The sequence below is a fragment of the Arachis stenosperma genome, chromosome 5 (assembly GCF_014773155.1).
Source record: "Arachis stenosperma cultivar V10309 chromosome 5, arast.V10309.gnm1.PFL2, whole genome shotgun sequence".
In the NCBI taxonomy this organism is placed as follows: Eukaryota; Viridiplantae; Streptophyta; class Magnoliopsida; order Fabales; family Fabaceae; genus Arachis; species Arachis stenosperma.
This window is the reverse complement of record NC_080381.1, coordinates 116,315,569-116,332,971: the sequence shown is the minus strand read 5'-3', so window position 1 is coordinate 116,332,971 and position 17,403 is coordinate 116,315,569. Positions and strand designations below refer to the sequence as shown.

The window sequence follows — 17,403 nt, the reverse complement described above, 5'->3', positions numbered from 1 at the left end:
TATCAAACTCTGAAGATACTATGAAGAGAAATTAACAATAAAACAGCAGCAATACTTGCAATACCAAATATGTTGCTCTAACAACTTTAAAACATAGTAGCTACTTAAACCAGCAAAGACAACATTCATGCATACACCAATCTAAACATGATTCAAAAACAAAAGAGAGTTTTGTCCGAAACAATCTCTCATCTAATAGAGCATTAACAGTATTTCAAGTTTTCTTCATAACCAAAAAAAGATTAAACTAAGACATCAAAATAGCCAAATCATTTGTCCTTAGTTTGCAGTTTTTCATCACTTCTTTCTTGGATGCTTGAAACCAGGATTTGGGATAAACCGGAACATCCTCGATGCAGTCCCCTGACTTGCAGCTGCAACAGTTTCTGCTGAGACTCCACGAGTGGTTCCAGGTGGTGGAATAGGAGGGGGTGTGCTAGAATGGATTGTTGCAGGATGATGAGGCCTAATGATAGGTTGCTTGGCCCTTGTACTTGGTAGATTAGATGTTCCATAGTTACCTGCAACTTGACACAATGTATTTGAGACAGTGCTCTGCAAGGATTAAACAAAGTAATGTTAGCATAACTATCGGACTAGCAGCACAATGTGAATACTTAGTAATCCTTTCACTCACAACATTAATCACGAAATCAGGTGAATTTGTTGCTGCCTGAGTCGAAAGGGAATGCTCAACCACAGTCTAAAACAGGAAAAAAATACATACATAAAATAGTCCTTCAGCTATTTTAAACACCTGTGCATTGTTGTTAGTAGATGCCTCATTGGCCCCCTTTGGCTTTCTTGGCTTTTTTATTTTTTCCAACCCATGCTCACAATCACATCTAACTCTCCTTTGATCATTTTTTATATACCTAATCTTCCTTCCCTCATAAATGACATGATCCTTCAGAGCAGTCTTGAAAGATTCAATTGTAGCAAATTCCATCCCCAACTCAAAATACACCTCTCCAAATCCAGCAGCATCATTAAATTGAGGAAATTCATACCTTTTTTTTTCATCTTCAGAACTATTTGGTGTCAGCAATGACTCTGATTCATACTCAAAGATTGGATCTTCTTCATCCACATTTTCTGCACTTTTTTCATCATCTTCACCAGAATTTGATTCCTCTGATCTTGGAATAGCAACACCTCTTCCACCAAAATGTGCCCCAAAGGAGGTTGAGGCAGCACCCTTTTGTGCAGTATTTTTTTGGATCTTAATATTGGCCTTAGCACCAACAGGCCTAGAGAATTTTGGGCCTCTAGCACTAGGCCCAGGAGATTTTGGGCCTCTAGCACCAATTGGTCCATTATACTTTGCCTTGGCTGATTTTTTGGTACCCACAATTGGCCTAGAACTGGGCCCACCAGTACATCTATTATCAACTGTTGAAGCCTTCTTTTTTAAACTAACCATCTTTAAGCTCTTCTTTTTCACCACACTCTCTGTTTTTTTGCCAACTTTCCTACTCTGTTTCTTCACAATCACACAGTCTGAGTCACTGCTATCCTCTTCAAATCCTTGGGGAGGTGGTTTGTATGGTTCATCTTCTGTCATTTCATACCCATCATCACTGGAATCCTCTTCAACATCTGCATCAATATCAATGTCCATCTCAACATCCTCAACAGGAGTAACCATTATTGGGTGATCAAAATACAAATAAAACTCCTCCGTGTCCTTGTTCTCTAGTATATTCTCACGCAGCTGATTAATCCCAAGGTCTCCGTTTATAAGGTGCAACACATTCTCTAAGTCAGGTGCAGTAGGATCAAACCAATACATAGCCTTATAATCCAAATAACCCAAACATTTGAACAGAGTTTACAGGTCAAAGAAGCATATCAGATCAATATCCATCTTAGAAAAATTTTCAACTTTTCCCTCAATATATACAAGAACTCCCTTGTTATCCCTCACAAAATGTCCACCATAGTGAAAAATAGGAATCGCAAATTCCTCCATTTACCTGTATGAATAGAAGAAACAAACCAAAAAAATATTCATAGACATTAGCTCTATTGTCACAATTTTCTTAAAAGAAACCAAAAAATTGTTCAGCAAATTTAGTAACTGTCAAGGAACATGCATGCAAAATCAGACACTTTGTACACATAGCATTGTGCTCTATACTGCAAGATACACTTCAAAATAATATATCAATTCTAACTACGAGAAACATAATCAAACAGAGTCTCACCTTCTTCAGTGTGAATCTTCAATGGTGATCACATCCACTTCAGTGCCTCTTCCTTGCGAATTGGTACTGATGCATCCAGGAGAGACGCCTCGTGAAGGGTAACGGAATACAAAGATGAAATTGAACAACAACCGTCACGATCGTAATGTTGGGAGATGAGGTGGGAGATGAGGTAGGTCGTGATGAAGCAACGTGGAGAGGGCTCTCTGTAAAAAGTAAAAACTGATAAGAAAGAATAGGATTAGGGTCTTTTTGCAGTGAAAAAGGTTGAAAGGGAGGAGAAGAAACGTGACTTTCATTATCACCTTGCAACGTTACGTTTCTCCAACCCTAAAATGACGTCACTTTGCCTTTTACACTGGGGACCAATTTGTCCATAACAGACACCTGTGCATGTTAAGTGCCACGTGTGCATCTAAACATGCCAATTCAGCAGTCTCCCTTGATGAGTTACGCCGAAAACTGGACCGAGGACTAATTTGTCCACCGGAACAAATCTTAAAGGATTAATCTGTGTATTAATTTTCTTTGGGGACTAAAATGTCCGTTTTTAAAATCCTCGGGGACTGATTTGGGTAATTACTCTTATAATTATTATTATGACACTTTTAATGTATGTTTATTGTATTTAATTAGTACTTGATGTTTCAATTGAATAATAATAGGTAAGAATTTTTTGTTTTAATTTTTTTAAAATATTTTATTAAATAGTGATTGGTTGATTTTTATCTTTTGCCAAGTCATTAGAATTGCTGACGTGGCATCATTAGCGAAGAAAAGATAGCTTAAACTCATTGTGGAGAGAGTTGGTATCAACTTTTATATATTACTAGAGTGAGACCCACGCAATGCGCGAAGAGATAGATTATTTATAGTATATAGTATATTTTAATAAATGTTATATTAAAAATATTTTAGAGAACATATTATAAATAGATTTTGAATTTATTTATTTTTAAAAAAGACATAAGTTATTTATATTAGAGTTATACAAAATTGCATTTTCATTTTTTTTCATTTTTCGATTTGCATTAATGGCTACACTTTATCTTTTTTGTGGTTTTTTTGTTTGTAAATAATTTAAAAATAAATGAATGAGAATAAAAAATATAAAAATGTTATATTAAATTTGACAATTTTTTTTATAATTAGTATGAGAGATTAAGAAATGAAGAGTAGTAAGAGTCTTAATATGTATAAGTTGTCGAATTTGAATATTTGTAATTGAAATTTTTTATAATTATTATTATTATGACACTTTTAATGTATGTTTATTGCATTTAATTTATACTTGATGTTTCAATTGAATAATAATAGATAAGAGTTTTTTGTTTTAATTTTTTTAAAATATTTTACTAAATAGTGATTGGTTGATTTTCATCTTTTTTCAAGTCATTAGAATTGCTTATGTGACATCATTAGCAAAAAAAAGATGACTTAAACTCATTGTGGAGAGAGTTGGTATTAGCTTTTATAAATTATAAATAGATAAATAGGGCTATTGAAAATGATATTGAACAATGAGAAGAGTAAACGGCAAAGTTGAAAATTTTTAGGAAAATACCTGGGACAAATTTCCTACGTTGGAGGCGCTGAATGGTGACGTTGGTCTAAGACAGCTCCGGCAGGAAAACCGCAAGAGGAGGAATGGAGTTTGCCCTAGTTTCTGCAATTTATGCAATGCGGCTCCGCCGGAGATGGACATCGCGATGTACAATTTGTTTTGAGGAAAAAACAATCGCTCATGGGACTGGAAGAGGATGGAGGAAATAGGATGGGACCGAAAGAGGATGGAGGAAATAAGATTTTGGTACGGAGATATGCCAAGAGGGTGAGAGTTTGAGAAAGGTAATAAGCTCTTTGGTTTTGAGAGCTTTTTTTTGGGTAAATGTTAATTTGTGTTTTTGTTGTTTTAGAAATAAGGATTGATTTGGAAAAAGTTAATTTGTTGGTTTTTATTGTGTTTTTTAGTTGTTTTTTGTGTTTTTTTTATGTGAAAATAAAAGTTGATTTGGCAAGATTTAAGTGGTGGATTCTAAAATTTTGCCAAGTAAGCGTTAGTGCTGACATGACGTTAGTAGAAGAAGAGAAATAACTTAAAAGCAATATGAGTAAACCTATGTACCTACTTTTATATATTAATAGATAAATAGATGGTGCAACTTCTTCAGTGATATAATGTTGAGAGAGATTCTTTTTCAACTGAAATGGAAGAAGTGTAACACAGTTATGATAGAAAAAAAAAATCTCCATCACTACATATTTTAACTCTGAGAATAAACAAGACGCATCAATGAGGATTCAGTGTACAAAAGAACAAGAAAAATAAGGATTATTGTCTACTGTGATGTAGTCTTGGCCTCCTGAGTCCCCAAGAAAAGAACAATAATAGATGAATCCAATGTAAGAACAATATAACAGTTATGCAAATTTCAAGGTAGAGTCATGCACCATTCCTTGAATTTTGACGAAAGAACAACATGATAATAGAGTGAAGGATGGCATGCATAATAGTGCTTATTTGTGAACAAGAGAGGCAAGAGAATTAGAGAAAATGATTTCTATGTTGAGTGAATCTTAAGAATGTTAATACAGAGTGAGAGCTAACTACACTAGTCACCAACTTACTCTAACTTATTCCTAGCAAATAAGTTTAACACTACCAGCTTGGACAGCATTAAATTAAGAGCTATGTACAAACTATACTATCTAAAATGGAAACTATCACTTATGTTTATAACCTAGTCTTTTTAAGCAAATATTTATTTTAGTTAAAGTAAGATTAAAAGTTGGATATTTGTTTGTGATTGGAGGAATATAATTTGTGTTTATGGTGGATTCTCATAAAACAGTAGACATAAAGGAGGTTATAATTGATTAGGCATCATAACATTGTGTTTGTTCTATTCAAAACATGAAAGTTTTTATTGCATGAAGTTCTGTAGCAAATTTAGTGACTTATAGATGTTTGAAGAAATTCTCTTTGTTTATTTTATTACAGAGAAAAAAGAAGAATGAAAATTAGTGTACGAAAGTGATAATAAGTTAATAACACTCTTCATACTTGTTCTTGATTTTTTTTCTCTTGGTGGCTTGAGTCCACAATATAAGAAGAATAATAGAAGCAATTAGTTATGCAAGGTAGTAGTAGATATCTTTCAATGAAATTTCGAGGAAAGAACAAAACACGTTAACGCATAATTTTCAATGAGTTAATATTATAAAATATCATAGCATAAAAAATCAGTCATTATATAAGAATATACATTTAATATTCATAAGTGGCCATGCATTTCTTTAAAAAGTAGATAAGCAAGGACAAAGTTTTGTCTTAATTAAAAGCAATCAAAGTAAAACACCCTTTGAATACCAAATTCCAAAGGTTAGGACATTAAATGTCTTTAGATTTCAAAATCGAGCTAATACAAATCTCAAAAAGTTAAGTCACAATAAACAACCAAAATGAAAGTGATGCCAACCACACTCAATTCTAAACACTACTGCACATTGATCGTAGCCCCAGAAGTGTTATTTTTTCCCATTGCAAAATAATACTAGTGGCTATAGCTTCTTCTCTCTTAAACTTGTGTTTTAGTTTCCTTATTATTCCAACAAATTTTAGGAAATGGATTGAATGAATGAATGAGAGAACCGTGATACAGAGATCTCTATTTATATCAATATATATACAAGGCTCAATGCATATAATTAAGAGTGTATTTGGTAATTGCGGTTCTCTGGGTTAAAAATGATTTGAATAAGTTTTCTACTGTTACTTCTTCAATCCTAGTTTTGAAGGAAACCATGTACCTTATTTTACTTCCATCTCCCAATTTCTGTTACTTTTTCTTGATTCCTTTTTCTACAAACCAAGAATTGGAGCAATGTGTTCACAACAAGCTTGTGACTTAGTTTTCTATATTCTAATATTCTACAAGGGCAAAAAACATTGACACCTTATCACATCAACATAATTAGTTTGTATAAGTGCGATTAATTTAAGAATTTTGGCATTATCACACATTGTCAAAAGAATAATACAGGAAAGTTCACATCATATAAGTGTGACTACTGTTTATTCACAGAACAAGTTGTTAAGAGTCCCACAAACGACAATATCTGTCTACTCATTCACACACTAAAGTGCTGTTTTTATAAAAGATGTAACCTCTTTTTCCAGCTTTTTTGACTGCTAAAGTTTGGATCGGAATACTATGACAGTTGTACAAGATTTCTCTTCCTTGAAATTTCGAGGCAAAAACTAATAATAAGTCAGTGTTTTCCAAAGAAAGAGTTAATAAGAATTACACCGTACAATAGCATAGGATTCTTTTGAACATAAATTATTAGCGAATAGTGATGACGCGTGGGTGAGAGGTGAACCAAAGGAATCATGTAGTTGACTGACTAGACTTACACACCCATTACTCACGCTCACTCACTCACTTTATATACTTTCTACTTTGTTTCTCTGGTTTTGATGATCATCCAACACTCCAACATATATACAGCCTAACAGCTTGCTTCCATCTCATGCCTCTCCAATCCTCTTTCTTCTTCTCCTCCTCCTCATCTTCTGTCCATCCCTTTTCCTCTTCTTCCATCAGATATGCATGGAAATACGATGTCTTCATCAGTTTCAGAGGCCAAGATACTCGCTATGGTTTCACTGGCAACCTCTACAAAGCTCTCAGTCGCAAAGGAATCCACACCTTCTTTGATGATGGCGAGCTTCAAAGTGGAGAGAAAATCACACCTTCACTTCTCAAGGCAATTCAAGAGTCCAGGATTGCCGTCGTTGTACTCTCTCCCGACTATGCTGCTTCTTCTTTTTGCTTAGAGGAATTGGTCCATATCCTTCACTACATCAAGAGAAACAATCGGTTTGTTTTCCCGGTTTTCTTTAATGTGGATCCTTCTGATCTGCGCCATCTGAAAAACAGTTTTGGAGAGGCAATGGCTAAGCATGAGAACAGATACAAGGATCACATGAACAACAAGGTAGACACATGGAAGAAGGCTCTGAAAGAAGTAGCCAATTTGTCTGGCTATCATTTTAAAGATGGGTAACTTCACTTAGTATACTTCTTTCTGTGATTGTTTCTCATTATTACAATTTTGAATTGTAAAAGTATATATGTGTTTGTTTATTGGGCAGGCATGGATATGAACATGAGTTTATTAAAAAGATCGTGCAAGACATTTCAAGAAAGATTGGGCGTCTACCTTTGCCCGTGGCTGACTTCCCGGTTGGACTCGAGTCTCCAGTGTCAAAAGTAATTTCACTTTTGGAAATGGATTCTACTGATCGAATTCGCATGGTAGGAATACATGGAATTGGTGGCATAGGGAAAACAACACTTACTCTTGCTCTTTATAATTTGATTGCCGACAATTTTGAAGGTGTGTGTTTTCTTGAGAAGGTGAGAGAAAATTCACAAAAATATGGGTTGGTGCATCTTCAAAACAATCTTCTTTGTAAGATATTAGGAAAGGAGGGAGTCCAGATAATAGGTGTTAATGAAGGAATTTCACAGATACAACGTAGACTCAGTCAAATAAAAGTTCTTTTGGTTTTGGATGATGTTAATGAGCATGAACAGTTGACAGCTATGGTAGGAAAACCTGATTGGTTTCATCCTGAAAGCAGAATCATTATTACAACACGAAACAAACATTTGTTGACACTTCATGACATTGAAAGAACATATGAGGTACAAGGTTTAAATAAGAAAGAGTCCTTAGATTTGCTTCAATGGAAAGCCTTTAAAACAGATATTATCAACCCAAGGTATAAAAATGTTTTAACCCGTGCAGTAACTTATGCTTCTGGACTTCCATTGGCTTTGGAAGTAATAGGTAGTCACTTGTGTGGAAAAACAGTAGAAGAATGGGAATCTGCATTGGATAAATTTGAAAGACATCTTGATGATAAAATACATGAGATACTTCGAATAAGTTTTGATGCTTTGGAAAAAGAGGAGCAGAGTATTTTTCTTGATATTGCCTGTTGTTTCAAAGGATATGAATTACAGGAAGTTACAGATCTACTTCAAGCTCATTATGGGAGTTGCATGAAATATCATATTGGAGTGTTAGTTGAAAAGTCTCTCGTAAAGAATGATCAATTCACAATAACATTACATGATCTAATAGAGGATATGGGCAAAGATATATGTCGAGAAAAAGTGCCTGGAAAACGTAGTAGATTATGGTTTTACAAGGACATAGTTAAAGTTTTAGAAGATAATCAAGTAAGTAATAGTTTTTTTTTACTTAAGCTTATTAAAGACTTTTTTTTAACACATGTATTTTAATTAATTCATGTTCTTACTTTTGTGTGATGAAAGGGATCTAGTGCCATTGAAATCATACATTTAGAATTTCCTTTATCAAGAAAGGAAGGAGGTGAAGATCCATCGAAAAAAGAGAAAAATGATGATGTAGAAGTAAAATGGGATGGAATAGCTTTTAAAGAGATGAAAAATCTCAAAACACTTATCATAAAAAATGGTCGTTTTTCCAGAGGTCCCAAACATCTTCCAAATAGTTTAAGAGTATTGGAATGGAGGAGGTATCCATCGAGATATTTTCCGTCTAATTTTAATCCAGAAAAGCTTTCCATACTCAAGTTGCCTGATTATCTCTATATGTCACCCAAGTTGGATAGCTTATCCAAGGTAAGCGTACTAAATTCATATTTATGATTTTTTATGTTCACATGATCAGGTTTATTTGGTTTTATTTTAGTTTGTTCATTAATTTTATTTGTTATGTTTTTTTTTTTTCAGATGTTGATCACCTTGAAAGTTTTGAATTTTGATTATAGTGATTCTTTGAAAGAGATACCTGATGTGCCTAATCTTCAAACTTTAGAAGAATTTTCTTTTAAAGGATGTAGTAATTTAGTCGGAGTGCACAGTTCAGTTGGTTTTTTACCTAAACTTAAAATATTGAATGCTGAAAAGTGCCCCAAGCTCAGAAGTTTTCCACCTGTTATTAATTTGCCCTCACTGGAAACACTCAGTCTATCTGGATGCTCAAGCCTTGAGAAATTTCCAGAAATTCCAAAAGAGATGAAAAATTTAGAAGAGCTTACTTTGATTGGCACTGGGATAAAAGATTTGCCATATTCATTTTGTAATCTTTCTAAATTGTGGCATTTGGAATTGAAGAAAAATGAAATATATAGAATACCAAGTGTCATTGGCATGATGCCACGCCTGTCTTTCTGTAAAATTAAGTTAGTAGAAAATAAGGGGAGGGTATCAGAAGAGCAGGAAGAGGGGCTTCATGGAATACTCACTAACTCCCTCCCCTCTTCACGTATGGGTCATCTTCATCTCATAAACAGCGATTTGTCAGATGACTTTTTTCCACTAGCTGTTGCATGGTTTCCCAATGTGGAAAAGTTAGATCTAAGAGGCAATGATTTCACAGTCCTTCCTGAATGCATCCAACAATTTCGCTTTGTATGGCATCTCAATGTGGATGATTGCAAGCATCTTCGGGAGATTAGAGGGATTCCACCAAACTTGAAATACTTCTCAGCAGTAAACTGCAAATCATTGAGTGAGAGGGGCACAAGCGTGTTACTCAATCAGGTTTGGTTACTTTTTTAATAATTAAGAATGCAGATGACATCATAATTCATATTAAATTAATAATGTATGCTAAACTACTTCTTCTGCATTATGAATGAATGACAGAAAGTGCACGAGTGTAGAAGCACCCACTTTAAGATGCCAGGTGGAAGGATTCCAAGGTGGTTTGAGTGGCGCAGCAGTGGAGCTTCTATTTCTTTCTGGTTTCGTGGCACCATATTCCCCGACAATGCTCTTTGCGTTGCAATTCTACTCAAAGATGACATCCCTTCCCCACATAAAGTATACCCCATTGTGACCGTCAATGGCAACCAAGTTCAACGTCTATGGATGACAACAATGGATCAATTATTTATTTTTAATCTGGAGAGAAGTTATGGTGAAGCACTAAATTTTGGAAGAGGATGGAATCATGCGAAGCTTTCATATACAGCATTTATGGGTGAGGAAAAGGTCCCAAGTGAGTCAATTGCAAAAGAGATTGGAATGCACGTATTCAAGCAAGAGAGTAGTTGTATAATGGAAGATATTCGATTCACTGATCCATACAAAATGACACAACTAATTATAATGATGATCATACTCTCAATAGCATTCCCCAACCATAAGAAGCACCCCTTGCTCCTCCAAACATGCATTGGGTTGTGGACATTGTTGTTTCTAACACACAATTTTCTTGGATAAATAACTGTCAATTAGGAAGGAGGGTAGGGAGGATTCGATATCAGCATCCGCGCAGCTATATGGTTGTGATGCTTCCCTTGCTTCTGCTTGTTTGATTCAATATGAAATAGAGATGACCATTGAATATGTTACTTGCTACTTTGACAACTCTTTTGTATTATACATTTATATATTGAATCATTCTGAATGTGTAACATAATGCTATTGCAAGCCAAATAGATAACCCTATTACCCACTGTCAACTTGAATCTGTATGCTTTGGTTTATCTTAACTCATTGATTTATAGGCTCAAGAAGATAAATGTTTTTGAACCCTGATTTTTGTGGCATCAGTCAAACACATTATGTTGCATCAATTAATATAAACCAGAATTGAGCAACACTCATTTTATGTGAATTTAATATTTTAGTTTTGCTTCTCCTTGTTTGATTCAATGTCAATGGGTAAAAGTTCTAAGTTGTGAACCAGAGATTGCCTTTCAATATGGTATCTTAAGCAATAACGGAGAGCATTATGAATACAAAGAAAATTGGACAATTAAACATCTATTTTCTTTCGGTTTAAATAAAAATGATTCTTTGGTTATTAGAAAAATAAGAAAGTAAGAAACTGGTCCATTTTCCCTCTTCTTCCTTTCTTCTCCCTCTCTATTTTCCCTCTCTTTTTCCTTCTTTCATCCTCAGCCGCATGTGTGAGTGTGTTAGAAGTTAAGGTTTGGTTTGGATAAAAAAAGGAATAAGGGTATCGTAGGGATTTTACACTTTAAATTTTATTGTGAAATCTTCTAATTAATAATTTGGCAAAAGGACAACACTATGATTATTATGGTCTCAATAGTATTGCACAAGCAAAGTATAATTATGTGTATAATCTCCTGAAAGTATTTACTTAATGTGAAGTATTTCTTTCTTAGTTAAATGTGCAGCTAACTTTCATAACTAATTATGTATATTATATTATATTGAATGATTCTGAACCAAATGAAAATAGGTAGTAGTAGCTAGCTAGAAATACAAAAAGAAGGTGAATGCCTTTCCATAACTAATTTCGTATGCGTGAATCAAATAATTCCCTGTTCTTACTAAGTGCCAACAAGTACTGATAAAAAAACTTTCTCTGATCATCATTTTCATTCATTCCAATATTTTTCCCGTAACATTATTCTAGAACCATTATTTGTGCTCCGCATTCTTTTTGAGATAAGACTAATATGCTACTTATTTGCATTCCTAGCTTGGTAGCACCCATTTTGTTAGAAATTCAGAATCAATATAAACTGTTGCTCAACAAGTAGCAAGTACACAAGCATGGTTATTTCTATCTTACGATATTCTCCTTTCTACTTTTCCGTCATTATTGAAATAAACAAGAAGATTATGTGCGTTTTATGTTATCTGCAAGAACAAGAAGGTCAATGAAACTAAAATCAGAGTAACAGACAAACAGTGATAAGAGTAGGACATAAGTGGTGCACGCACATAGCTGTGTGGATGTCATTTAACTAACACTGATATCCAATTCTTCCAATCCTAATTGCACAGTTATCATCCAAATCATACAGAGTGGGTGCTGGAAAGAGTGTGTGTGTTAGAAAGAGCAATGTCCACAAACCAATGCATGTTTGGAGGAGCAAGGGGTGGTTCTTATGGTTGGGGAATGCTATTGAGAGCATGATCATCATTATAATTACTTGTGTCATTTTGTATGGATCAGTGAATCGAATACCTTCCATTATACTACTACTCTCTTCCTTCCATACGTGCATTCCAATCTCTTTTGCAATGGACTCACTGGAGACCTCGCCGTAGGTATAGTAGTCAAGTGTTTCATATGAAACCTCCGCATGATTCCATTTGTTTTCAAAACGTTGTGTTACATTGCACTTGCACCTATAAACATTTGTTTCTGACAAATTAAGAATAAATAATTGATCCATTGCGGTGTCCCATTTTCCACGGAGGAATTGGTAGCCATTAATGCTCACGATGGGTCTTACTCCAATTGGGGAAGGGAGGTCATCGGTGAGTAGAACTGCAATGCAAAGAGCATGGCGAGGGAATATGGTGCCACGAAACCAGAAGGAAATAGAAGCTCCCCTGCTGCGCTTCTCAAACCACCTTGGAATCTTTCCACCTGGCATCACAAACTTGGTCCCCCCACGCTCGTGCAATTTCTGTCAATCATTCATAATGCAGAAGCAGTAGTTTAGCATATACTATTAATTTTAGAGAAATACTAGCGACCATTAGAACTTATTGTTTTAGTTTAGTTCCTTTAGTCTAGTAATCCAACAACATACTTTATCCTATACTTTCAAATATTGATGGGCCAAAAATAATAAATTTTGATAGTCCTCTAACATTTCTCTTAACTTTAATATGAATTATGATGTGATCATACATTGTTAATTAATTAAAAAGTAACAAAACCTGATTGAGCAACAAACTTGTGCCCCTGGGACTCAATGATTTGCAGTTTACTGCTGAGAACTCTTTCAAGTTTGGTGGAATCCCAATAATCTCCCGAAGATACTTGCTATGATCCATATTGAGGGAAATTAGAAATTGAAATTTTCTGATGCATTCAGGAAGGACTGTGAAATTATTGCCACTTAGTTTTAATGATGCCACATTGGGAAACCATGCAAGAGCTAGTGGAAAAAAGTCATCTGACAAATTGCTGTTCATGAGAGAAAGATCTTTCAGATTTAAAGATGGGAGGGAGTTAGTGTGTATTCCATGAAGCCCCTCCTCCTGCTTTCCTAATACCCTCCCCTTATTTCCTCCTACAACAATGTCACAATGATACAGCCGTGGCATCATGCCAATGACACTTGGTATCTTACACATTTTATAATTCTCATGCATTACCAACCAAAACAATCCGGAAAAATTACGAAATGAACATGGTAAATCTTTTATGCCAGTCCCATGCAAATAAAGTACTTCAAGATTTTTCATCTCTTCTGGAATTTCTGGAAAATTCTTGAGACTTGAGCAACCAGATAGAAGGAGTTTTTCCAGTGAAGGCAAATTAATAGTAGGTGGAAAATTTCTGAGCTTGCAGCAATATTCAGCATTCAATATTTTAAGTTTAGACAGAAAACCAACTGAACTATGAACTGTAACTAAATTTTTACATCTTTTGAACGAAAATTCTTGTAAAGTTTGGAGATTAGACACATCAACTATCTCATTCAAAGAATTACAATAATCAAAATTCAAAACTTTCAAGCTCACCAGCTTCTGTAAAAAAAAAAAAAAAACAGAAAAAGAAATAGAAGCATCAAACAAATAAACTCCATATGAATTGACTAACACACAAAATGATAAAAAGGAATTTAGAACACTTACCTTGGATAGACTATCCAACTTGGGTGGCATATAGATATTATGGGGTAACTTGAGTATTGAGAGCTCCTTTGGTTGAAAATCATGTGGAAAATACTTTGAAGGATATTTCCACCATTCCAATACTCTTAAACTGTTTGGAAGATGTTTGGGACTTTCAGAGAAACAACCATTTTTTATGACGAGTGTTTTAAGATTTTTCATATCTTTAAAAGTTGTTCCATCCCATTTCACTTCTACATCCCTTTCCAGATAAATGATTTCAATGGCGCTAGTCCCCTTTCACCACAAAATTCAAAACATGAATCAATTAGAATACAAGTGTATGAACAAAAACTTTCAACAAAGTTATTTATTGAAATTTATTACTTACTTGATTATCTTCAAAAACTTTAACTATATCTTTATAGAACCACAATCTACTACGCTTTCCTGGTATTTTTGGTGACTCTTCTAGAACAATTTCTTTGCCCATATCCACTATCAAATCATGCATTGTCACCCTGTTATTACACCAATCGATCCTTATGAGAGATTTTTCACCCAACACTCCAATATGATATTGCATGCAACGGCCATAATGAGCTTGAAGTAGATTCTCTATTGATTCATATCCTATAAAACAACAGGCAATATCAAGAAAAACACTCTGTTCTTCTTTTTCCAAAGCATCAAAACAAACCTGAAGTATTTTACGAATTTTATTATCAAGAACTTTTTCATATTGATCCAATGCAGATTCCCATTGCTGTAAATCTTTTCTAAACAAGTTAGAACCTATTACTTCCAAAGCCAATGGAAGTCCAGAAGCATAAGTTACTGCACGGTTTAAAACATTCTCGTATTCTGGGCTAACAGAAGCAGTTTTAAAAGCTTTCCAAGTAAGCAAATCAAGGGACTCTTTCTCTTTTAAACCTTGCACTTCGTATGTCCTTTCAACCTCATGAAGTATTAGCAAATGTTTGTTCCGTGTTGTAATAATGATTCTGCTGCCAAGACCAAACCAATCAGGCATTCCAGCAATAGCTTTTAACTGCTCATGCTCATTAGCATCATCAAGAACCAAAAGAACTTTCTTTTGACATAACCTCTTTTGTATCTCAAAAACTCCTTGTTTACTACTTGTTAGCTTGATATCCTTCTCTCCTAAAATCTCAGAAAGAAGAATAGTTTGAAGATGTACTAAACCGTGTCTATTTGAATTTTCTCTCACGTTTTCAAGAAAGCACACACCTTCAAAATGGTCAGCTATCAAGTTATAGACGGCAGTTGCAACGGTTGTTTTCCCTATTCCCCCAATTCCATGTATCCCTACCATTCGAACTTCGGCACTGGAGTTAACATCTAGAAGTGAAGCTACCTCTGACACTGGGGACTCCAATCCAACAGGGTGATCAGCAACAAGCAAAGTGGAATGTCGTCTAATCCTTTTTGAGATGTTATCCACAATGTTTCCAATAAACATGTGTTCATATCCGTTTCTGAAAAATCAAGACTAGTCAATATACATATACATGTGAATACGTCTAGGTTCTGATAGTCACTTCAAACCGTAATACTTTGATAAATCAAATAGTTTACAAAAAAGGAGGTATACGAAGTGAAGTTACCTGTGTTTGAAATGATAGCCAGACAAATTGGCTACTTCTTTAAGAGCCTTCTTCCATTTGTCCACCTTGTTATTCATGTGATCCTTGTATCTGTTCTCATGCTTAGCCATTGCCTCTCCAAAACTGTTTTTTAGATGGCGCACATCAGAAGGATCCATCTCATAGAAAACAGGCAAAACCAAGCGATTATTTCCCTTGATGCAGTGAAGGACATGGACCAGTTCGTCTAAGCAAAAAGAAGAAGAAGCATAGTTAGGAGAGAGTACAACGATGGCAATCCTGGACTCTTCAATTGCCTTGATAATTGCAGGTGTGATTTCCTCTCCACTTAGAAGTTTGTCATCATCAAAGAAGGTGTGGATTCCTTTGTCACAGAGAGCTTTGTAGAGATTGCCAGTGAAACCATATCGGGTATCTTGGCCTCTGAAACTAATGAACACATCGTATTTCCATGTAAAGTTGAGGGAAGAAGATGAGAAGGGAGATTGCAGAGCCATGAGTCTCACAAAATGTGCTGCTCTTGTAATAAGACTTTTTGTCCAGGGAAATATCTACTTCCCAATAAGTAGAAAGCTAAAGCCTAAAAGACAAGTCGATCAACCAAAATAACAAGACAAGTATTGATAAGATTTTATTTCTTATATAATCAGAATGAGTCCGTCTCATATGAACCAATTAGATTTAGGCAGTGGAAATAATTTTCTTACTAATGCCACATATTTTGCCTATATTTTGCAATGGAGGAGTGCTAGGGCCAGCAGATTTTATGAGTTATAGGCTTATAGCCATCAATTAGCCATCAATAATGTATTTAATGGTGTGAGATTTCATCTAATGGTGGAGAATCACTCATTTTTCATTTGTTGGCTAAATGCTGGCCAGATTTTAATAAATCTGAGATTTTAATAAATCTAATGGCCGCCTACACTTTTCCTTTGCAATGAAGAGCATAGATATAGAGATAGAATAAAAAAAAACAATGAAAAATGTATATAAGTCAAGAATTTTTTATTTTTATAAATTAAATAAATATAATAATTACCAAAATAAAAAATTTTAAAAATATTTACAGAAATAAATATGAAAATAAAAATAATAAACAAAGATAAAGTTATTTTTGTATTACAAAATATTTTAAATAAAAAACTCATCAAATTTAATATTAGTTTGTGTATAGTTTAATTAATTTTTAATTAATATAATACTTATTAAAAGAGTAACATAAATATTTTTAACTTATATTGGTGGAGTTTTTAAACTCCTTTTTTGATGGATTTTCTTTTTTTTTAAAAATATTTTACCGGGATTTCTGGGGTATTTTTCCTAATAACAAAGATAACAAATTAAAATTAGAAACCAAGATTAGATAACACATGAAATTCATTTTTAGAAATCACTGAACCGAAAGTAAAGCCTGCAATGAATCAATTTACCTGGTATTGTCCGGGGCATCTATTCTTAATATATAAAAGTAGGTACATAGGTTTACCCACATTACTTCTAAGTTATTTCTCTTTTTCTACTAACGCTATGTCAGCACCATCGCTTACTTGGCAAAATTTTAGAATCCACCACTCAAATCTTGCCAAATCAACTTTTATTTTCAAATAAAAAAACACAAAAAACAACTAAAAAACACAATAAAAACCAACAACTTAACTTTTTCCAAATCAATCCTTATTTCTAAAATAATAAAAACACAAATTAACATTTACCCCAAAAAAAGCTCTGAAAACCAAAGAGCTTATTACCTTTCTCATACTTCTCGAAACCATCTTCCTCTTGGCACCTCTCTGTACCAAGATCTTATTTCCTCCATCCTTTTCCGGTCCCATGAGCCATTATTTTTTCCTCAAAACAAATTGTCCATCACGATGTCCATCTCCGGCGGAGGCGCATTGCATAAATTGCAGAAACCAGGGCAAACTCCATTTCTCCTGTTGCGGT

The 17,403-nt window shown here is 34.4% G+C and overlaps 2 protein-coding genes across 4 annotated transcripts; one reads left to right on the top strand and one right to left on the bottom strand.

Moving 5' to 3' along the window:
* Positions 1–6,695: 6,695 nt before the first annotated feature.
* On the top strand, positions 6,696–10,858 carry LOC130981977 (disease resistance protein Roq1-like). Its single transcript, XM_057905760.1, has 5 exons — positions 6,696–7,273; positions 7,366–8,461; positions 8,558–8,887; positions 8,999–9,811; positions 9,917–10,858. The coding sequence occupies exons 1-5, from the start codon at positions 6,741–6,743 to the stop codon at positions 10,493–10,495; spliced, it is 3,351 nt and encodes a 1,116-aa protein (XP_057761743.1). The 5' UTR covers positions 6,696–6,740; the 3' UTR covers positions 10,496–10,858.
* A 738-nt stretch (positions 10,859–11,596) lies between these two features.
* LOC130981976 (TMV resistance protein N-like) lies at positions 11,597–16,044 on the bottom strand. Of its 3 annotated transcripts, none has more exons than XM_057905758.1 (6): positions 15,457–16,044; positions 15,080–15,327; positions 14,220–14,992; positions 13,850–14,125; positions 12,926–13,741; positions 11,597–12,669 (listed from the first exon to the last, which is right to left on the bottom strand). In XM_057905758.1, the coding sequence occupies exons 1-6, from the start codon at positions 15,951–15,953 to the stop codon at positions 11,998–12,000; spliced, it is 3,282 nt and encodes a 1,093-aa protein (XP_057761741.1). In that variant the 5' UTR covers positions 15,954–16,044; the 3' UTR covers positions 11,597–11,997. The 3 variants fall into 3 exon arrangements, with proteins under 3 accessions (XP_057761741.1, XP_057761742.1, XP_057761740.1); XM_057905759.1 differs by having other exon boundaries at positions 14,220–14,461; XM_057905757.1 differs by having other exon boundaries at positions 14,220–15,327.
* Positions 16,045–17,403: the final 1,359 nt, after the last annotated feature.

Bases quoted from the DNA above. Each gene is read 5' to 3' on its own strand.
- LOC130981977 (XM_057905760.1), top strand. From the start codon at position 6,741: ATGCCTCTCCAATCCTCTTTCTTCTTCTCCTCCTCCTCATCTTCTGTC. The intron at 8,462-8,557 runs GTAAGTAATAGT...GTGTGATGAAAG, and splicing joins AAGTTTTAGAAGATAATCAA to GGATCTAGTGCCATTGAAAT. The intron at 9,812-9,916 runs GTTTGGTTACTT...AATGAATGACAG, and splicing joins CAAGCGTGTTACTCAATCAG to AAAGTGCACGAGTGTAGAAG.
- LOC130981976 (XM_057905757.1), bottom strand. From the start codon at position 15,953: ATGGCTCTGCAATCTCCCTTCTCATCTTCTTCCCTCAACTTTACATGG. The intron at 13,742-13,849 runs GTAAGTGTTCTA...TTTTTTTTACAG, and splicing joins AGTTGGATAGTCTATCCAAG to AAGCTGGTGAGCTTGAAAGT. The intron at 12,670-12,925 runs GTTTTGTTACTT...AATGATTGACAG, and splicing joins CAAGTTTGTTGCTCAATCAG to AAATTGCACGAGCGTGGGGG.